Here is a 23217-nt window from a genome sequence, read left to right on the forward strand (position 1 = left end):
TTTTGTCTTTACAGTTTTTATTCACCTTTTATTACAAACGGCTCATCAGAGGAAACAGGAGAACCTACAAGACAGAAAAAAGCTGTAGGTCAGCGGATGGAGCAAAAACAAAGAAAAACTCAGGCAGATGTGCAGTTTCTGTTGTACCTGATCATGCTTTCTCTGCTGCTTTATCTGCTGCCGCCTCCTCATCTCCACCCTTGGTGTTACGTGTGTAAATCAGCTGTGCTCTGTGTTTGGACACCAGTTTGATCATGCCTGGAAGACAACAGGACCATGTTCTGTGAGCATATTCTCATTTTTACCCACAACCTTTTCATGTTGACTTATTTTAGTTATCCTGCACTGAAACTCACTTGACCAGTAAACCTGTGTAACAGATCATTTTAAATATCACAGTGAAAAGTATCTAAATGCCTAAGGTTCACAGAGTTAAAAGATCCATCTTCTGAGCCATTTGTATACTCATATTATAGAAAAAGTACAAGCATATGCATTTCAGCTACGCAGTTGATCCAGGCATTGCATCTCAAAAATCAGTATGACCACAACCTTTCGACATGGAGAAATGAACTGCAGTTTAACAAATTAATTTTGGCACCAGTAATTATAAAGAGAATGTTTCAAGGGTCATAACCGTAGCCTATTTGAGTGCCAATGAGATGTCACTGAAATGTGAAGGCTAACCTGATTCATTCCAAGTTCCTACTTCAGTTTAAAAAAAAATAAAGCAAACACTTAGCAAACTGTTCGTTACAGGTGGCTTATAGAAAGACACTGATCAAAAGTTCACCATTAGATATCGTTACAGTTTGCGTGACTTACGCTACTTACTATAACTTTTGAAATAGCATTCACTTTTATACTTCTTGCTTTCATCTAGCAATTCATACTTTAAATACTTCAAAGGGGGGAGTCTAACGGTTTTCAAAAAATGAACCATGCATATCACGTATTTTGGAACATCTGTCAAAAACACTTAGGCATGGATATGTAGCGTGAGCCTTTATAAATGTTACGACAGCCAACGTGCAGTGCTGATGATTCTGAGACAATGATGGGATGAGCTTAATGTAGCATTGCAATATTGTAGATGACAAAACATGTTATTGCTGCTGTTAGAACCATCTCCACCTCTAATGCAAAAGATGTATTCTGGTAGATGAGATAACTCCTATTAACGTTTCCCCTGGATCCACTTTTACAAGGCGATAAAACATTCATTGTAAATGTTTGTGGACATATTGTTCTGCCCTTTTGGATAAATTCCACTTTTCACCCCAAAAAAACAACTTTAAAAATCTAAACAATGCAATAAGTGTAGCAATTAAACAGTCATACAAAATGTTTACCTGAACCAAAACTGAGAATATACACAACCAGAAGATGTGTGGTAGGTGCAAACCACACCCTGGCCAGTGGCATCATATCAAGGCCATCTCCCAATGTGTTAACCCAAACGCAAATATATTTGATTTGGATGCAGATATTTTGTCTGATCCAGTGTGCACCCATAGCCCCCTATGGAGCAGACAAATTCACCTTTGGAAAGTAGCTCCTGGAGGGCGTTCCTGGCCAGGGAGCCACGGATCTTCAGCCTCTCAGACACAACAGCGGGGGTGATGAGCTTGTAGTTTGGGACTTCTTTGTACAACTTTTCGTAGGTTGCCTTGTCGAAGAGGACCAGGTTGTTGAGCTTATCCCTTACTTTTCCCTTGGACCACTTCTGCTCAGAATCACACAGAATATTGTTGCTATGATTAGGAAAGCTCTATAGTAGACTTGATCAAAAAGTATTCAACACAACATATGTGAAAGGCCAATACTGCATACCTTCTTCTTGGCTTTGCCTCCGGACTTGTTGACTGGGTCCTTGTCCTTCTTGGACTTCCCAGAGTCCTTCTTCTTATCCTGCTTGGGAGGCTGAAAACAGAAGACAAGTTATAACGCTTCACACAGTTTGACACTCAAACTGGGGCTACATGTGGGACACGTCAGTATCTAAGTATAAGGATGCTTTTGCAGTAACGTTGAGGTAATGGAGACAATAGCAGCAGCCTGAGGTTAACTCGGCTGGCCGGCATGGGTTGGCCTTGTCTGCATCCTCATAAAGCGTTTTAAGCCTCACGATTAGCATTGGTTATTTTCATTGTTAAAATAAACGTACTATTGTAACGTTAGCTAGCTAGTAGGCCATGAATGTTAAGCGTCATGTGTACATTTATATAGTTCTTTATGTGGAATTGTTGGGCTCATTTGCTCTAACGTTAACCAGTGTAGCATTAAAGCATGGTGGAGCTAACTAGCCAGCCAGCCGCTTAATGAGTGAAATTTAACAACGTCATGCTTCATCCACACACTCTTGACACAGCGTAGGAAATCACATTGCTATCATCAATTAATCCGAATAATTATAACTCGACATAAGTAACAGAAACATGGATTTCGTTTAATTTCTTTCGACAAAACGTGTAATAACTATGCTCACCATGTTTCCTCGTCAAGATGTCGGAGCGAAAGGAAGTTCACCCGTGCGAGAGCCCCTTAGACAACCCGTATATGCGGAAATGGATTAGGGAGTTATGGGAAACTGAGTTTTTCCGTGTTTTGTTGTCTTAAATAATTTTGAGAATTTTTTTTGGCTCACCAAACTGCCACATAGCAATTATATCAGTATGTTTGATATCAATACTTAGATAACAAATAATCAAAAAGACAAACTAGCAAAAAAATTAACTCGACACGTTAAGGTCACGTGACACTTTTGTCAGCTGAGTAGGACGTTGCAAAGATGGTGATCTTTAGTGTGTATGTGGTGAACAAGGCTGGAGGTTTAATTTACCAATATGACAATTATGTCCCGAGAGCGGAGGCCGAGAAAACATTTAGCTATCCTTTAGATTTAGTGCTGAAGCACCACGATGAAAAGGTCGTCGTATCTTTTGGACAACGGGACGGAATCAGAGGTAATGTTTTAGAGCATAGTAACGTTACGTCAGTTCATTTCGCTAGCTACCGTCAGTCAAGACTTAAAACCTAAACAAATCAAGTTAATGTGTTAATAAACGGACAGGTCATCTATGCCAGGCGCTTAATTAGATTGCAGGTATTTGGATAGTTCTATTGATTTGCTAAAATGTCCCTACTCTGTCTCTCGGTCTTCATAATTCATTTTACATTGAAAGTAGCCTTATTGTACATATGTGGAAATTCATTAGGATGTTCTGTAGCGTAAGTATTTCATCATTAGGCTGCGTTACTTCTCAAAGTCTGACTCTAAACTGTATCGTGTTGTCAATCTCCAGTGGGCCATGCAGTACTGTCCATTAATGGAGTTGATGTGCTTGGCAAAAACACAGCAGACGGAAAGGACACCCTTGAATATTTAAAGGATCCCTCAAATTACCCAGTGTCTATTCGCTTTGGTCGGGCACGCCTGAGCTCCAATGAGAAGCTGATGCTGGCATCCATGTTCCACTCGTAAGTCATATCCATGTTTGACAGGGAGATCTAATGTGTTTCTAACTAGGGTCAAACAGATCTGTCTTTTTCTACCCTGACTCCAATTCTGATACCCAAACTCAGGGCTCTGCCAATACTGAGTACCAATCCAATTCTAGTGCTAAATCCCCCTACCTGGAACTGATACTGATCATTCCTCTCATGTACAGTAATGAGATGCTGTAAAGACACATTAATTCATATCTATAAGAGACCTTCGTCCTTTTTAAGCTTGTGCACATTTAAATTAAGGAAAAGGCTTTATTCAGTTTAATTATATGCATCTGCATCTCTTCCCCAAAGTACTTCATCTGTGCTTGGCTCCATGTTTGATATCGGCTTACTGATCCTGGTCCCAAGCATAAATTGCCTATTTTTGTGTTGCTACCCAGGTTGTTTGCTATAGGTTCACAGCTGTCTCCTGACGTTGGCAGTTCAGGGATTGAGATGCTAGAAACAGACGTCTTCAAACTCCACTGCTTCCAGACTCTCACAGGTCAGTAGTGTAAGTGAGTGTTACTGTAGGCGAAACAAAGACCCACGCAATAAGCCATTAGAAGAAAAAAAAAAAAGCAGACGGTGATATTGAGTCCCATTTAAAAAAAATAAATAAAAAAAATAAATCCACCCACTCAGTAACATCCTTATTAAATGACCCCTCAACATGACAAGTTCACCTATTGTATGCTTGACAGTAGTAAACTGATGTCTTTCTCATTTCTCTGTTCTTTCAGGGATAAAGTTTATTGTGCTGGCGGACCCTCGACAATCTGGTATCGATGCCCTATTGAGGAAGATTTATGAGATCTATTCAGATTTTGCCCTCAAGAACCCGTTTTATTCTCTGGAAATGCCAATCAGGTAATAGAAAGAATCAGGATGATGTTGCCTTTCAATCTGTGGTGTTTTTATCTGTCTTAAAATTTGTATTTAGTACTTGTTACATTTCAGATTACATATCAAGTGTCAACACTCACACATCCAATTGTGTGTGTCCTCTGCTATCACTGTACATTTTTGATTTCCAGGTGTGAACTCTTTGACCAGAATCTGAAGGGTGCACTGGAGATTGCAGAGAAAGCTGGCAACTTTGGAGCTGGATCTTGAGCTAGAGAAGACTAGATAGAAGATGCTCTGATTTCTAACCACAACAGATTCACTGACTTCATATGAGGGTGGTTTAAGTTCAGTTGGTGGGGGAAAAAAACAAGTGGATTTTCTTTTATCAAGTTGGTATCGGACTGGCAATTACCACATTGTAAATACGTTATGTTTTGTAAATACTTGAAGATTAAATACCATACTGTCTTTAAAAGTTTCATATATGTTTTTTGGCTGCATATACAGTATATCGAATTAATGAGTGACCTAACTATAGTCTTTCGGGCATTGAGCATAAACTATGAATGTGGCTGAAAAAAAAACCGTAATAACAAAAGTATCATTTATTCAAGATTTTGACTGTTCTCATAAGAAAGAATACACATTTTGCCTTCTAGAAAAAAAGATGTGTATGTCTTGTAAATCAATTCATTTTAACACAGATATTGTATTATATACTAGTTTCTAAACCAGGTTCCAGTTTTGTGCTCTTATCAATGTAATGCTGCAGTGGCCTTTGGGGAGAAAACCTTATTCTAGTTGTGTTTTTGCCACATTTCATTAAATGACATACATATAAAGGCATTTACATTCCCTTGAGTTATTGGTGCCATTTTTACATACTGTAAATACTGTATGTAGATAAACACCTTCCAGAACAGGTTTTTGAAGAAAAAGCATTCAACTTATCTGAGCTTAATTTATGTTTATGTCCTGTAAGACAGAAAATAATGTGGTATAAAAAAAAAAAAATCAAAAAAGAATAATATGAAAATACAATGATGGCTCAAAGTATCCTCGGGTGCAGAGGATGAGGGGTAATATATGTTTTAGTTGGCCTTCTTGGACACGTGACCCATCTTGGTTCGGACGTTGCGCAGCAGGAAGAATCCAACAGTGGTGATGGCACAGGTGATCTCTGCTACCCAGAAGGCCATTTCCCAGCCGTGGTGCTTGGCAATGGTGCTGAATGGTAGTCCAGACAGGAAGCCACCGACTGAGGAGAACACAAATGGATAAGTTTTTCAAAGATTAGAGAATATAAAAAGTGTATCTTACAATATATAAACTAAACCAAGTAAAAAGTATAACGAAGAAACTATTGGTTTGTATTTGTATTATTAGCATAAAGGCATTTAGCAGTAACAGCTGTATGTCAGGCTCCATATGTGTAGTTGATGCACAATGTGATGATTCTGAAATGAAAACCAATCAACTTACCGTTGGCCATCAGGGCAACAATTGCATGTGATGTCCCACAGTAGTTAGATGGGGCACTCTCATTGGCTATAACTCCAAATAACGCTATTGGTCCGTAAGAGGAGAAACCGAAAGCAGCACCCAAGCTGAGTATCCACACCTGAAAGTACAAATGAGAGGTACGGCCATGAGCATGACAAAGTCTGACATGCAGTGTGCCACATTAAATAATCTCTCAGTAATACATTTTTGTCTAATGGGACGTCAGTGTTAGAACAGATACCTTTGAGCTGTCAGGAGTAACTGTGACTCTGAACAGGTACATGGATACAAACATTCCAGCCATCATGCAGATCAGGATGAAATGACGGGGATTGCCATATATTCTCATGCCTTGCTGTACAAAATAAGGACATATGTAAAGAGAAGTTGGTTTTACTGGTTTCTATTGTTGGAGACCAAAAAGCAGAGAAAATATATTGTCATTTATAGGGCCGTGAGACATCATGACAAGACTTGGAATGTGCAAAGAAGTGGTGCCATACAATATTAGTGAGGTGGTACTAACATTTTTACCTTGTGCGTACTGAGTCACAGACGCAGTTCCCCTCTGTGCTAATCAGTAATATATGACATGACATATCACATATATGACCTTATTGTTTATTGTGTAGGCTCAGGAGTAACTAAGATGATGCTTAATTTGCATCTTACAAAAACAACAGATATGAAGTTATATTGTGTAAATAGGAGGGAAGACCTAGGCAATCCAGAAATAATCAATGTGTTGTGGTTTAGTAATCATGAACTTCCCTGACATGTACACTACCTCCATGAAAGTTATGGTGCAAACAATACCACTGCGTATTATCTTTCTTTGCAGGGAATAGATTGGCTAAATGGTAACGTCAGTTCTGGTGCACATACCTGATTGTGGAGGCAAATTTGCAGAAAGAATTTACCTGAATGGACCCCTTAGGGCAGCACGCGTACTTATAGAACACCCACACCATTTCCCAAATAAAAAACAAAACCGACAGAGGCTGAGGTAGGATGAGTTTGACCATATTGTGGGAAACAGCTATAATTAAAGCTGCATGACAAAAAATATTTAAAATCTTTCATATGTGTACTATATGCAAACTCACTTTGGCCACCGCTTTGTCAGAGAGGTAACCTGCTGCGAGACTGCCCAACAGGCCTCCAACCTCCAGGGCACTCATGTATGAGCTACCTATGAAGAAGAATACAGTGAATTACAAGAAATAATAAGCTGAAAAAAGTGAACTCTAAGCATATTTATCAACAGAAATTGGAGGTGTCTCCTCTACCAACTTTCCATTACCCATAAGTGGAGACTGGCCCTTGTCCTGAATGAGAAACAGCTGGCCCCAGTCGGTGCAAGCCGTCTTCACCCCAAACACCACCAGGTAGGACATAGATAGCAGCCACAGGTAAGGTGACAGCAGGAACTCGGACAGGGTGCTTTCATTACTGGAGGATCCTGAACAGGAAGCAGCCAGAAGACAGAGTATTATTATACTGATGTGGGGATGGGAAGGATTTCTGCTTCTGATCAGATTAATGCTCTTTCTCACTTTGCCTGTGCGTGAACTAGACACAGCTCACACATTTAGCATGTGAGGGGCAGACTGAGTACAGAGTCCACGAGTCACTGACCTTTAGTCACACAACACAAGAGGCACATGCAAAAACACACACACACACACACACACACACACACACACACACACACACACACACACACACACACACATCTGGACACTGCACAGCTATATGTTAACAGAGTATTGCCTATGTTTAAACAAATATATTGTGCCTAATTCAGTCACAGTCAGAGAAAGGGTAGTGGCAAAAAAAATTGTGGTTGTTATCAAACTGAAGAATTATTATGAATCATTCAGTAAGTCAGTCTCACCTCCTTTGCTCTTCTTGACTGTTGCCTCTATGTTGGGCAGCCCCACCTCTTTGGGCTCATTCTTGATGAACAGCAGACAGAAAAAGGAGGCCACCACACAAATCATTCCAGATACCGACAGTATCGTCCTCCAACTGTAACTCTGTGTCAGCACTGTGGCAATAATGGGGCCCAAGCTGCCAGCCAGATTCATGCTGCAGGACAGAATCGCCCACCATGTCCCGAACTGTGAGGGCTCAAACCACTGACAGTGGAGAAGAGGAAATAATGGTATGAAATCATGAGTTGACAAGAAGTCTCATTTTCTTGCCTTTAAAATACAGGTAAAATCGAATTCTTAAATTGACAGCAGGTACTAACTAAATGGTGGTCATTTGACAGTTGCATAATGGCTACAAATTAGTGAGGTCAAACATGGGAAGGAGGAACTTTTCATTCATACATTATAACACCGGTTTCATCTCTTAGGCTTAAATGCATTGTAAACATCCACTGGTGAATATTGAGGAATGCTGAAACTGTATTGAGGTAAAGCAAATTATTGTTTCATTCAAAGATAGTAAAACCCCTAAAAACATATTTGAGTTGGCATCTTACATCAACACTCTGTTTTCTGCCAAATCCAATCAGGATTTATCAACATTTAAATAAAATGGGTCTACAGTGGTGGGGTTGTTTTACCACACCCAAACAGTCCTGATGAGGATTATCTGAGGATTTAAGTGTTACAATTCCTTATAAATAACACATTCTAATTCCTTATTTTTGTGCTCTGCGTGTATCTGATTTGGATTGTGTTTCTACCTATAAATGAACCCAGTTCAGTTCATAATTAGTTGTATTATGGTGCCTATTTGAACTTAATAATACAGGAAAGAAAAAGAAACATTTTGAATTTGATGTCACTATATTGCAGCACTGATACTGGCTTGTGGCTCGGTACCTTGCGCAGCACTCTGCCACAGGGAGGCCAGCCAAGGCCCTGGCCCAGGCCGTTGAGAAACCACAGGGCAGAGAAGACGGCGACAGTGGAGGACCAGGAGAAAACCACATTGATGCCTCCCACCATGCACAGGCCAATAGAGAAGAGCCAGCGGGCGCTGATCTGGTCTGAAAGCACGCCACTGATGAACTTACTGATAGCATAGGCCAAAGACTGACTGCTGGTGATCATGCCTGAACAAATGGAGGGCAGGAGAAGAGGAGTTTACACAGAGCAGATAAAACTTCTAGCAAGATTTTTCTTGTCCGAAATATCTCTGGCACACAGCTAATATATAATGCATATTAGAAGTGTACCTGTAATTTAGAGTCTACCAAGAATGTATCAATATGTCATGGGGCTTAATAATTCATCCAGCTTTAGATTTTTACAAATGTCAAGTAAAAAAAAAGTATAATGAAAAATGCTACCTACGTACTGTAACAGCAATAATTGTGATTTACGTGCCTTCTTATGTAGAAAATGTGCAAAACATGACAATCAAGCATAAAGTTAATGCAAAATCAAGAGTCTCATACCCAGGTCATCCTTATCCATCTTTATTTCTTGCATTATAGAAGGCATCACAAAGGAGAAAGTCTTTCTGTTAAAGTAGTAAAGTGTGTAGCCTACAAACATGGCCAGAAATATAGTGCCTCGGTAGTATCCATAACTTGCTGTAGCCATGGCTGCAGATTTAGTCCTATAAATGGCAAAAACTGAAAGAACAGAGGACAAATCCAGAGGAAGGAGCAAGCTCCTGCCGTTTGACAGACTTCTGCAGCCTGTGACAGTGAACTTTGCTACAGGATCCAGTATATAGAATCAGCTGCTTACAAGGAGAGATGTGCACGCAATCAGTAGGGGAGGTTAATGGTCAACTTCTCTGCCCTGGAGCAGATTTAATCTGGGTTGTTACCATGTGCTGCAGGCCAGCCAGAGGGGCTGGAAAAGGAAATTAATCAGTTTGTGACATCAACGCTGTGTATGATCTGTTTTTTTTAGGCACCTATTTATATAAAAAAAAGGGACCTTCTACTTGAACAATGATCTGGTGTGTTCTTTTCATCTGTAGCTGTTTGTTAATCTGGGGACGTTATGGAAGGAGTCCTCAGATTGATGTGGTTAATGATTTACTGTGGAGTCCAATAGTTAAAGTAGACCAGGGGGAGGATCCTCTCCTAAATGAGGGTGTGTGGTGATCTTTAACAGCAAAAGACCTATCAGACAGAAATAGTGTGTACAAAATGTGTTCAAAATTGCAAAAGAGAGAGTACACAGTATTTGTGGGTTATGGTCAAGTGAATGTAAATAAGGCATGACATATCACTGTAAACATAAATAAATAATAATAATAATAAATGTAAGGCATACATATTCTACAAAAAACAATCGTGGAAGTAAACCACTCTGATACCTCATGTCCACTTCCACTTTTCTGTGTAGGTAGGTTATTCACCTCCGAGCTGTTTGCCTGTTGGACGTTTTTGCAAAATAACATTGCCTTAGTTTTCACTGTAGCTCTTTTTTACAGTCTATGGTACAGCTGCGGTTCATGTCAAGGCATACATCCATGGTAGAGCTATACATCCATCAGTAATGGATCTAGAAAATTTGACAAGGGGTGGCAAAAGGTGCCATTGGAAGACGGTACACGGAAGCCCCCATATGTAAATGGATTGTGTGGCAAATAGATGAAAAACTGTAAAACTGCATAACATAATTCTATCATTTGTTTGACCTTTTGGTTGATCATAATTACTGATATACTAGTAAGACAAATAGAATAGAATGTGTCTTATTTTATCAGTAATTATGATCAAACAAAAGGTCAAACTAAATAAACTGTAAAACATCATTAGATAATGTATTTATATACTGTATGTACATATTTACATATGATAGTATAGTAGATATGATAGATAACCCTATAACATATACAACAGAATAGAAATAGAAATAGCTAAAAACAGAAAACATGTCATGCCACTCAGTGACATGACATGTTTGTGAATTGTCCTTCACACGAGGAGTGAGATCCCGCAGATCCACGCGACTATGCAGGTGAAGTGTCGCTCCCCGTGTGAAAAGCCCTTTATTCCCACAATGGGGAAATTCTTACTGTTGCAGCAGCGAGGGATAGGGATAGCTTCATATTTCGCTTCCTTTACGACAACTTTTAACATGTACAAGATAAACATGAGCAGGCGCTAAACGGCTTTTCAAATCCAACATAAAAAGTGTTGGACAGTTTGAATAAAAGAAAAAAAAAATGTTTTATTGTGGTAAATGCAAATCTTAAATAATAGGTAGTTGCTTAACGCACATGGTTATTGGAGTTAGAGAAAATGGCGTCCCAACTGGCGCATACTTGGGTGTACTGCTCTTGTGCAAAGACATCCATCTTTTTCCTTTCCATATTTCGTAAAGTGTTCTTTCTTTGCCATATTTTAGGAATCATCAGAAATCATAACATTCATACTGTATATTCAAACATAAACAAACAATAGCAACAATAGAATCAAAGATAGAATGGAATAGAATCAATAACCATTTGGATTGAAAACATAAGAATACATGTTGTTGTTGTCATAACGACACACTATGAATACTGGGACCCAACTTTAGTTCTGACACAAATTCACTCAGACAGCAGTTTGTATCAGAGAGTCATTTGACTGTGACAATCCAAAGGTGCACATTGCAACAAGAGAGAAGACACTGGTCCAGCAGAATACCAAGTTGGAAAACATGGAATTCCACTCCAGAGAGATTGAACCGCAAATTAATTTCTATCTCAGTTCACTTGAAGAACAAGTACGGCGTGAACTGAAGGACAGCGAGGCGAGGCTCACCCAATGTGAATCTGAGGGAAGAGTTCACCTGATAATCCGAGAGGACTTGCTGGCCAATGTCCTCGATCAGCTCCAACAACAGAGAGAGGGCAGCACTTTGAGCCATGACAAAAAGCTGATGCAGAGGGAGATGTGTGACTTGAAAGTTCAGCTTGCTGAATGTGTCCACTCCCCACCCAGGGAAACAGAGTATCTGAAATCCCAGCTGGGAAAAATCAGCAACAGGCTGCGAAAAGCCCAAAAAGATCTTGACCTGCAGTACTTCATTACTGAAGACCTGAAGGTCGAATTGGAGCAGATGAAGGGAGAGAAAGAGGACCTTAAAAATAATGTGGAGACTCAGAAGATCGAGCTTCGTAAAGAGAGACAGATGCTCGCGGTAGGTAAGACCACCAACATGATGTTGGAGAGCTATCTGGAGATTGAGAGGGCTCTAGCTCAGGAGCTGAAGGATAAATTGAGCAAGATGGAGGAAGCTCTCCTAAAACAGGACGAGGAGGCAAAGGAGATACTGGAAAGATCCCAGGCTTCCCATAGAGCCCAGCTGGATGAGGCTCTGGCTGAACGTGTCCACTCCCCACCTGGGGAAACACAGTATCTGAAAACCCAGCTGGGAAAACTCAGCAACAGGCTGCGAAAAGCCCAGAAAGATCTCGACCTGCAGTACTTCATTACTGAAGACCTGAAAGTCAAATTGGAGCAGATGAAGGGAGAGAAGGAGGCCCTTAAAAACAATGTGGAGACTCAGAAGATTGAGCTTTGTAAGGAAAGACAGACGCTCGCAGTAGCTAAGACCAACGTGGAGTTAGAGTTGGAGAGCTATCTGGAGGTTGAGAGGGCTCAAGCTCAGGAGCTAAAGGATAAATTGAGCAAGATTGAGGAAGCTCTCCTAAAACAGGACGAGGAGGCAAAGGAGATACTGGAAAGATCCCAGGCTTCCCATAGAGCCCAGCTGGAGATGCAGGACAAAAGCAACAAGAACCTCATGGCTGCTCTGAAGAAGACTGAGCAGCAGCTGGAGAGTAATCTCAACCAGTGGAAGGAGGACAAGGCATCCCTCCTTCAGGCCACAGAAAGCCTGAAGCTGACTCAGCAGGAAAAAGAGCAGGAGTGGGACAGGACCGAGAGCACCATGAGGTCCCAGCTGGTAGATCTTCAGAGCCAGATAATGCAAAAGCCAAAGAAGAAGAAGTGGTACAAAAAGCTTCTGCCTGGCTGAGGAAAAGAAAATGCATTTGTACTTGTATAGTGTCTGTCTGTCTGTCTGTGTGGGTCTGTCTGTCTGTCTGTGTGGGTCTGTCTGTCTGTGGGAGGGTCTGTCTGTCTGTCTGTCTGTCTGTGTGTGTGGGTGGGTCTGTCTGTCTGTCGTGGGTCTGTCTGTCTGTGTGTGGGTGGGTCTATCTGTCTGTGGGTGGGTGGGTCTGTCTGTCTGTCTGTCTGTCTGTGTGTGGGTGAGTCTGTCTGTCTGTCGTGGGTCTGTCTGTCTGTGTGTGGGTGGGTCTATCTGTCTGTGTGTGGGTGGGTCTGTCTGTAGGTCTGTCTGTCTGTGTGTGTGTAGGTCTGTCTGTGTGTGGGTGGGTCTGTCTGTCTGTGTGTGTGTGTGTGTGTGTGTGTGTGTGTGTGTGTGTGTGTGTGTGTGTGTGTGTGTGTGTGGGTCTGTCTGTTTGTCTGTCTGTCTGTGTGTGGGTGGGTCTGTTTGTCTGTGTGTGTGTGTGTGTGTGTGTGTGTGTGTGTGTGTGTGTGTGTGTGTGTGTGTGTGTGTGTGTGTGTGTGTGTGTGTGTGTGTGTGTGTGTGTGTGTGTGTGTGTGTGTGTGTGTGTGTGTGTGTGTGCGCGTTTGCACGCAGGGCGTGTGATGCATCAGTGCAGTAGTGTTGGAGTAGTAGTGCTTGTAGTTAGTGCATGCTGCTTCTGCTTGCCACTCTCTGCTTTCAGCTACTGCCACCAGATAGCCCTTTGTTTTCAGGGGCGAAAAGAGGAGCCGAGTGTGTAAGCCTCCTCAGCCGGTACATAGCCTCTCCACTGCCAAGATCTCGTACACACACACATGGTAACTGGTCCCTTGTGGTTCCAGGCTAAGTTGTACAGGATCTCGGAGCAGCAGTGGGCCCCAGAGACGTGGCATGCAGGCCCATTGGTGAGTGGAAACGCCCTAATACCCGTCAACCACTGTCCCAGTTATGGGTAGATAGCCCCAGCTATGGGTAAATAGTGAAGACCCCAACGGCGGTGCAGGCAGAAGAAGTTGGTGTGAGAAGGGAAGGCGGAAGAAGGCAACCCCACAGCCACATGGGTTAACTCGGGAGGGTACAGTGACTAGGAGAGCAAATCCTGTGGCAATGTGAGAAAACTGAAACTAGTCCTCACAACTGTATAATAACTACTGCATACACACAAACACTAGCTACACAAATAATCTTTTAAAATAAATGCATAAAAATGATGTCATGTTTGTTGGTGTGACGGCCCTGGGCCTGTCGTACATGTGTACTGTGGTTTGTCTTGTTAACTTGCAGGTGGAGCGGAGGAGATAATGAGATGACTGTGGTTACCTGGCCGGTCCTCCCAGACTATTTAACCCCGCCTGCCCCAAGACCAGGCGGCCGCATTCTCCCAACTGCGCACCAACATGTTTTCTCTCTGTTTGAGTTTTCTCTTTGTTAACTACTGACAACATGCACCTCACATTCTCCATTACATCCATACACCTTCATTCATCACTGATACTGACAATCACACCTCATCATTCTCTTGTTTGCATCATTATTTAATAAATGTCACTTTATTATTGTTACGTTGCTGTGCATCTCCCTCTTTTGTTGTGGGCTGTGAGCCGGTTTTAACAAGTTCGCTCGTTTGCCGTGGGTATAAAACCAGGACCTTGTTTGTGGTTTTCTTTAATTAATCCTAGTTGCTGTTGAGGAAATTTGGTTAAGTTGAGCTAGTCTATTGTTGTTTAAATGTTAAGTTGCACTACAGTCATGTGTAATATAGTTTGATGTATAAATCAGGGGACAAACGCTCATTTGCATCCTAAACCCCCAAAATATAAGTTAGCTCAAATTATTTTATATGTTAAATATAATATACTAAATATAGGTTTTTGTCTGGAGGTACATGTTGGTCATCCGAAGAAAATAATTAAATTAACAACACGGGAGCATTTCTTTCAGGGACATTTTGCAGGTTTACTACGAGTCTCATGTAGCTTTAGACTTTAAGACCAAACAGGTTTATTTAGTGTCACAGAGCCTTTCAAACACAGCTGCAATTCAAAGTTTTATGAAGAAGAAATGCTTTAGAATATACACTGGTTATTGTCAAATCAGCTACAAACTTGAATTATTTGGTAAGTTTACTTTTTTGTTTTAGGAATAATCAATAAATCCTATGATTTTAATACATGTAGTTTTTGGTTTAAAGGTGCTGTAGGCAGGATTGGGAAGATCCAGGACTTAGCCAAAAAGGGAGAATGAATGTGTGTGCATGAGCAGTGATTGACATGCAGTTAGACACCCCCCCTGGCCCTGATTGGTGCATCTGAACAGGGAGCTGTGGATTTTTGCAAATCACACTACAGGTTGTAGGTGGTGCCAGAGGAGCCAGATTTTTTTTTTTTTTTAATTACCTGCTTTAGTTCTACTGGAGCATAGGGTCAGTTTCAGCAAATATGACAGAACGTTAGTTTTATAAGTCTTACCTACTGCACCTTTAATGATATGCCTGAGCCACGCCTCTTCCTCCGAGACAGAAAGCAGACGATCTACGATTAAAATGTTGGTAACATTCATTTGTATGTCAAAATGAATAAATCTTTATGTTCAATTATACAAATTATCAACTGCAATATATTGTGTCACCAAAAGCTACCGAGCTCATTTCCATATATCGTGCGATAAGTCCATGTATTGACTATCGCGACAGGCCTACTCGTGAGAGCAATATCTGGCTTTTTAGCTGCTGAATGCTCAACTATGTTCACCCGCTAGTTGTAACTGTTTCTCTCTGTCACTTGGTGCGGGTTAGGTGGCTTTATCAGAACTTTCTTCACTTAAAACAGCTGCCTGCTGCTGATGGAAATTGTGCTGAAGAGAGCAGTGAGAGTGAACCAAAACAGTAAAGTTGTAGGCTACGAAATATAAGAAATGACCTGGAAGTTGCTAAAAACGCTTCTTAGAACTGAACAACTTTGTCACTACGAGCAACCCCTTTTTCATTATACCTAGTCATTTATTTCCGTAGTTAATAATACAAAATATTGATCAGTGCAGCTTTAAGGATTTATTTTATTTGAGAAACTCATTGGCCAGAGTATCTTAGATTAATTGAATCTAGCCTATGTGTCATTACAGTTTTTTTAAATTACTTTTTTATATTCAGGTCTATCAGTTACTGATGTTTAATTAAAACAACAAATACCTTTATTTGTGTACTTCTAAATTGCAGATGGTGGACTGCAAATTTCATCCACCGACAGGCCTTCTGCACAACAACATGCAGTAGTGATTCCCATGGGGTCCCAAGACAATTTTGAGTCATAATAGCGGGACAAAAAGAAATGTAGCACAAAATCACATTTACTTTTCCCACAAAACCTTCAAATACATCAAGCTATCTGAGAGGGGACACTGCTCATCTATTCATTCATTCAAACCTTTATTTAACCAGGATAAAAACTCCTTGAGATTACAAATCTCTTTTACAAGAGTGTCCTGGCAAGTGGCAGCAGCGTGGTTTCAAAATAAATACAAAGACAATAACAAATAAAAAACATAGACACACTTTCACTCATCATATTCAAACAACAATGTCATCATAAAAAATCTGGGTCCTAAAACGATTTAAAAACAATGACAGACAGACCGCCTTTCTGCAAGATCCTTTAGAAAGCTATGTACACACTAAAAAGCTTGTGATTAGAGGACACAAGAGTATGCTGCTTTATTTTAAAGGGTCACAGGCTGAAAGAAGTTCAGAACACTGGTATACTGTCTCCTCTCACTGTGCAGGATCAGCATCAATGCATTTATGTCTTTAGAAAAGGGGGCTTCAACGTTTTTTAAACCAAGGACCCCTTAACTGAAAGAGAGACGGATCAGGGACCCCCTACATATATTGTATAAAATGAAGTTGCATATAAAACTGGGCCTATAATAACGTGTAGGGCAGCCTAAAGCCTTTACATACCTTTTTAGTGCATAAAATACTAAGCTATTAAAATAGCCTAATAATTGTTGGCATGATTTTATAAATCATGTTTTAATGTTAAACATACTTGCTATTAAATTCAAACAAGACAAGAGGAAATACATCAAAATAGTTTTTATATAAGTTAAAAAAAAAAGAGAAGAAGCTTTTTTTTTCCCCAAGTTTTTGTCACTTTTACCAAGTTTGTCACTTTTTCTGATGTCTGTCTATTTAAGAAAAAGTTTTTCTTGTGTTTTTCCCACGTTTTTGAAGCATTTTTGTCACTTTTTTCAACCTTTTTTCAACCAAATGCTATAAAATCTGATAAAATACCCAAATTAATTGAAAGTATTGAACTGATCATTTAGCTATTTTACACAAAAGAACGTTATATGGAACCATCCACTTTATTTTTTTTTGACAATTAGTTGAAAGAAACCCACATTTTTGATACAGACTTTCTGAAAATGGGTCAAATTTGACCCAAGGACAACAAGGAGGGTTAAACAGATTACATTTCTGCCTTTTTGGACTTCTGCGTTTTCTTATTTTCTTATTAAATTATTGAATACATATTGAAATGTGGCACAGAAAACGTCTTATCTGTTGTAATGTTTTATGTTTTGTGAGGACCCCAGGAAGAGCAGCTGATCTGTTCTGCACCAGCTAACGGGGATCCTAATAAAATCAAAAATCAATTCAAGTACTGATGTTTTTTAACAAAGTATATGTCTCTAAATGTCACACTGATCCTTTAAAGCACCTGAAAACATAAATATTCATGACTAAATAAGTAACAAAGGTCTAAGTGAAAAAAAACTCAAACAACACACAAAAACAGAAATCTCTGAAAACTGTTGTTGTTCTTTAAGGTTCCAGTAAGGAGGAGAAGCCACAGGATCTGATGAATAAGTTATAGTAACTGTTTTCTATAATTTACCTCCACTTAAAGGTGCAGTAGGTAAGACTTATAAAACTAACTTTCTGTCATATTTGCTGAAACTGACCCTATGTTCCAGTAGAACTACATGAAACAGGTAATTTAATAAAAAAAAAAAAAATCTGGCTCCTCTAGCACCACCTACAGCCTGTAGTGCGATTTGCAATAATCCACAGCTCCCTGTTCAGATGCACCAATCAGGGCCAGGGGGGGAGGGGGTGTCTAACTGCATGTCAATCTTGTGGGGGGAGGGGCTTAGGAGACCGTTTTGGGCTTTAGCGGAAAGGGGGGAGGGACTGAGAAGTTGTTGATGTTCAAATTTGTTGGCTAAGTCCTGGATCTTCCCAATCCTACCTACAGCACCTTTAACATAATGAGTTATGACATTTCGACTTAATTTCATGAGTTATTACTATTCCAACTCAAGTTTGTAAGCCAGTTCAGTGAAATGTAAATTTCAATGTGTCAACTTAACTTGGACCTTTTTCACAGCAGACATTTTGACTTGTCATAGTAGGAAAAGCACAGCTGAAATTGATAACCTTAAAGATGGCTCAATTCCCTCAAGTGTCCCAGTAAACTATTTCAGTGAGTCAGCATGCACAATACCAGGGCCTCTCCTAAGTGGAATGCAGCCATCATTAATGGTTTTGAATACACCTGTGCTTTTCCTACTATGACATGTCAACATGTTTGCCATGAAAAAAGTCTACAGTGTGAGTTGGAAACCGGATCTCGCAGAAAGTGACCATGACCCCTGGTGTGGCGGCAATATTAATGCACGGTGCAAATAGTCCCAGAAATGGTGTCTTGATCTAATAACTATGATAGATTTATTTAACACTTAATGATGCACTCCACCCGATTGCAATTCCCAAACGAGGAAACCAACCAACTGAGCAGAATGACAATGGTCAAAAGAGAAGCAGTGGATGACTATGTTTTTGTCAGCCACATCTGGATGACACTTGGTAGCTAGCGTGAAGGCGACACGGCGGGCCTTTCTGATTTAGGAGAAGATGAAACCAGGTGAGTGGTTGCATTTATTAATCCAATTTATTTAGTTAATTAGTTATAAAGAAATTAATTGCTGTCACGTTTCTAAACACAGGATATAGTCTAGATGGAAACAGGGGTCCATGCGCACCCCCCGGCTTTTTTTATGCCACCTGATTTTTTTTAAATCCTTAATGTGTCTATTTTCAGAATCTGCCAGGTACCAAACTGAAATAATGTCCCAAAGGCTTCATTTTTAACCCTTTGCTGCACCCGACCGAACCCGAAAAATCAAAAAATTATATAGAAAGTGGCATAACATTTGAAGTAAACAACATACAGAGACAAATGAACATTTTCCCATACAATTCTGACCCCAGGAATTTAATGAAATGGTTATTTTTTACATTTGACAACATATTGACCCTATTTCTGGACAAAAATAGCAAAAAATGGCCAAAGATGTGTAGAGGATCAACTATTTTTTTTGTTTTCTCAAGCGCATAGGGTGATTTTTTTTTTCACAACCTGTTATTTCTTTATCATTCAAGTGTCAATGTTAAGATTAAATTGGGTACCAAGCTGAAATAATGTCCAAAATGCTTTATTTTTAACCCTTTGCACCAAACCCGAAAAATCTAAATATGATATAAAGCGGCATAACTTTTGATGTAAACAACTTAAAGAGACAAATGGACACATTTTTATATACAATTCTGACCCAGGGGAATTGCTATTTGTTATATTTTACAACATCATAATACGGTGGCCCTGAAGTGCAAATCACAACAGCAATAAGAAAAACGCGACAGCAAATATGAAAACACGACAGCGAATATGAAAACACGACAGCAAATAGGAAAACACGACGGCAAATAGGAAAACACGACGGCAAATATGAAAACACGACAGCAAATAGGAAAACACGACGGCAAATAGGAAAACACGACGGCAAATATGAAAACACGACAGCAAATAGGAAACACGACAGCAAATAGGAAAACAAAACGGCAAATATGAAAATACAACAGCAAATAGGAAAACACGACAGCAAATAGGAAAACACGACGGCAAATATGAAAACACGACGGCAAATAGGAAAACACGACGGCAAATAGGAAAACACGACAGCAAATATGAAAACACGACAGCAAATAGGAAAACACGACAGCAAATATGAAAACACGACAGCAAATAGGAAAACACGACGGCAAATATGAAAACATGACGGCAAATATGAAAACACGACAGCAAATATGAAAACACGACAGCAAATAGGAAAACACGACAGCAAATAGGAAAACAAAACGGCAAATATGAAAACACGACAGGAAATAGGAAAACACGACAGCAAATAGGAAAACAAAACGGCAAATATGAAAACAAAACGGCAAATATGAAAACACGACGGCAAATGTGAAAACACGACAGCAAATAGGAAAACACGACGGCAAATATGAAAACACGACGGCAAATATGAAAACACGACAGCAAATATGAAAACACGACAGGAAATAGGAAAACACGACAGCAAATAGGAAAACACGACAGCAAATATGAAAACACGACAGGAAATAGGAAAACACGACAGCAAATAGGAAAACAAAACGGCAAATATGAAAACACGACGGCAAATATGAAAACACGACAGCGAATATGAAAACACAACAGCAAATATGAAAACACGACAGCAAATAGGAAAACACGACTGCAAATAGAAAAACACGACAGCAAATAGAAAAACACGACTGCAAATAGGAAAACATGACAGCAAATAGGAAAACATGACTGCAAATAGAAAAACATGACAGCAAATAGGAAAACACGACAACAAATAGAAAAACAAAACGGCAAATATGAAAACACGACGGCAAATATGAAAACACAACAGCGAATATGAAAACACGACAGCGAATATGAAAACACGACAGCAAATATGAAAACACGACAGCAAATAGGAAAACACGACAGCAAATATGAAAACACGACGGCAAATAGGAAAACACGACGGCAAATATGAAAACACGACGGCAAATATGAAAACACGACAGCAAATAGGAAAACACGACAGCAAATAGGAAAACACGACAGCAAATAGAAAAACACGACTGCAAATAGGAAAACATGACAGCAAATAGGAAAACATGACTGCAAATAGAAAAACATGACAGCAAATAGGAAAACACGACAACAAATAGAAAAACAAAACGGCAAATATGAAAACACGACGGCAAATATGAAAACACAACAGCGAATATGAAAACACGACAGCGAATATGAAAACACGACAGCAAATATGAAAACACGACAGCAAATAGGAAAACATGACAGCAAATATGAAAACACGACGGCAAATAGGAAAACACGACGGCAAATATGAAAACACGACGGCAAATATGAAAACACGACAGCAAATAGGAAAACACGACAGCAAATAGGAAAACACGACAGCAAATAGAAAAACACGACTGCAAATAGGAAAACATGACAGCAAATAGGAAAACATGACTGCAAATAGAAAAACATGACAGCAAATAGGAAAACACGACAGCAAATAGAAAAACAAAACGGCAAATATGAAAACACGACGGCGAATATGAAAACACGACAGCAAATATGAAAACACGACAGCAAATAGGAAAACACGACGGCAAATATGAAAACACGACGGCAAATATGAAAACACGACAGCAAATAGGAAAACACGACAGCAAATAGGAAAACACGACTGCAAATAGGAAAACACGACAGCAAATAGGAAAACACGACAGCAAATAGAAAAACACGACAGCAAATAGAAAAACACGACAGCAAATATGAAAACACGACAGCAAATATGAAAACACGACAGCAAATAGGAAAACACGACAGCAAATAGGAAAACACGACTGCAAATAGGAAAACACGACAGCAAATAGGAAAACACGACAGCAAATAGAAAAACACGACAGCAAATATGAAAACACGACAGGAAATAGGAAAACACGACAGCAAATAGGAAAACAAAACGGCAAATATGAAAACACGATGGCAAATATGAAAACACGACAGCGAATATGAAAACACGACAGCAAATATGAAAACACGACAGCAAATAGAAAAACACGACAGCAAATAGGAAAACACGACAGCAAATAGGAAAACACGACTGCAAATAGAAAAACACGTTTAAATGTAAGTATATTTAGTGTTTGCCGTACATTTGTTATCACCGTTAATGTGTTACATCAATGTCAAGTGTTACGCATTAATGCTGGTACAAATTGCTATTATAATTAGGTAGATACACCCCGAGCTAACGTTAAGCTAACTGAACCTATCATTTAACATTAGGCTGTTAGCTAGCTAGCTGTGTTGCTGTCTTTTATGCCATTTGTGTTCGTAAAGTTTAATGTCCGGTGGCATTTTCATCTCTTTTTGTAAGCCGTTACTGTATATGCGTAATGTTAGCAGAGATTTAGAAATTGGTTTGTTTATCAGTTGTAGCTGCAGGATTGGAGGTAAAGCTGCACCTTGTTAAATTCACTAGCAACGTTAAATGAAAGCTAAAATGTATGAGTAGTTTCCCATGTAACAAGTATAACATTCCGTTATAGCATTTATAATGGTAAAGATCTTTTTCTTGTGTTTGCTGTCTTTTAACAGGGACTAAGGAACAAATGGAGGCTGCACTACAACGCTGAAGTTGGCATCCGATTCGCAGCTTCCGATTCGGCAGTTAAGGGGAAATTTAAGGGGAACTTAAAACTGTCCGATTCAGCAGGGAAACATAATTTACATTGCTAAGTGACTGATCCTCCGTTTTTTGAACCTCTTACTGTATTGAATGAGTGTTAGTCATTAAGGTAAATTATTAATTATGTCTAAAACACACTTTTAGATTTGTGAAAGCTTTATTGTCTTTATGAGAACACAATAAAGGGAGATTTCACCGTTTTTCTAAACTTGTCAAATCAGGACTAAATTATCCCAGAGAGTCTAAGGAGTCTTAAAAACACAGTTTGAGATTTGTGAAAGCTTTATTCTATTTGTGAAAATGCAATAAAGGGAGATTTTACTGTATTTTTCACATATAGACTACATTGGACCAGGTCCAGATCCAAAACCACAATACTTAAGACTTGTCAAATCAGGATTAAATTATCCCAGAGAGGCTAAATAAACTGTTTTATTTTATTGCCACAGCATGGCCTTTGCTAATTGACATTCAACGTACAAGTCCACGTCTCTCCATATCATTTCTTATATCCATGAGCAGGTCTTCCTTCTCACTTCAAAAGAAAAGTAGAAAAAGTTATTTTTACCTTTTGGAAATCAATCCAAATATCGTCATAGATTTGCCAGTGGTTTAATTTACTCTTCAAATCCTTCTCCTTCAACATAAGTGTTGTTTTCTCACCTTTCCTCAGAAAAAGAGGCAGGACTGAGTATTTATTAAGATTTTTTTTAATTCATACTTCATAGGCCATTGTCTCAGGTGAGGAGCAACCCCACTTCTGGGGAACGCTGGGTCCCGA

At 39.6% G+C, this 23217-nt stretch overlaps 3 protein-coding genes across 3 annotated transcripts; 1 reads left to right on the forward strand and 2 right to left on the reverse strand.

Annotated features, from left to right (window-relative positions):
- On the reverse strand, positions 1-2700 carry rps25 (ribosomal protein S25). The gene is made up of 5 exons (XM_031290866.2): positions 2489-2700; positions 1834-1923; positions 1543-1726; positions 148-258; positions 1-64 (listed from the first exon to the last, which is right to left on the reverse strand). The coding sequence occupies exons 1-4, from the start codon at positions 2489-2491 to the stop codon at positions 152-154; spliced, it is 384 nt and encodes a 127-aa protein (XP_031146726.1). The 5' UTR covers positions 2492-2700; the 3' UTR covers positions 1-64; positions 148-151.
- A 28-nt stretch (positions 2701-2728) lies between these two features.
- trappc4 (trafficking protein particle complex 4) lies at positions 2729-4816 on the forward strand. The gene is made up of 5 exons (XM_031290865.2): positions 2729-2966; positions 3306-3480; positions 3894-3997; positions 4236-4362; positions 4530-4816. Exons 1-5 carry the CDS (start codon positions 2792-2794, stop codon positions 4606-4608), a joined length of 660 nt encoding a protein of 219 aa, XP_031146725.1. The 5' UTR covers positions 2729-2791; the 3' UTR covers positions 4609-4816.
- Positions 4817-4928: 112 nt separating this feature from the next.
- slc37a4a (solute carrier family 37 member 4a) lies at positions 4929-10302 on the reverse strand. Its single transcript, XM_031290863.2, has 9 exons — positions 10141-10302; positions 9263-9943; positions 8685-8917; positions 7742-7985; positions 7148-7306; positions 6951-7036; positions 6086-6199; positions 5824-5962; positions 4929-5599 (listed from the first exon to the last, which is right to left on the reverse strand). Exons 2-9 carry the CDS (start codon positions 9408-9410, stop codon positions 5433-5435), a joined length of 1290 nt encoding a protein of 429 aa, XP_031146723.1. The 5' UTR covers positions 9411-9943; positions 10141-10302; the 3' UTR covers positions 4929-5432.
- Positions 10303-23217: the final 12915 nt, after the last annotated feature.

This window comes from Sander lucioperca, chromosome 8 (genome assembly GCF_008315115.2).
Source record: "Sander lucioperca isolate FBNREF2018 chromosome 8, SLUC_FBN_1.2, whole genome shotgun sequence".
Classification (NCBI taxonomy): domain Eukaryota; kingdom Metazoa; phylum Chordata; class Actinopteri; order Perciformes; family Percidae; genus Sander; species Sander lucioperca.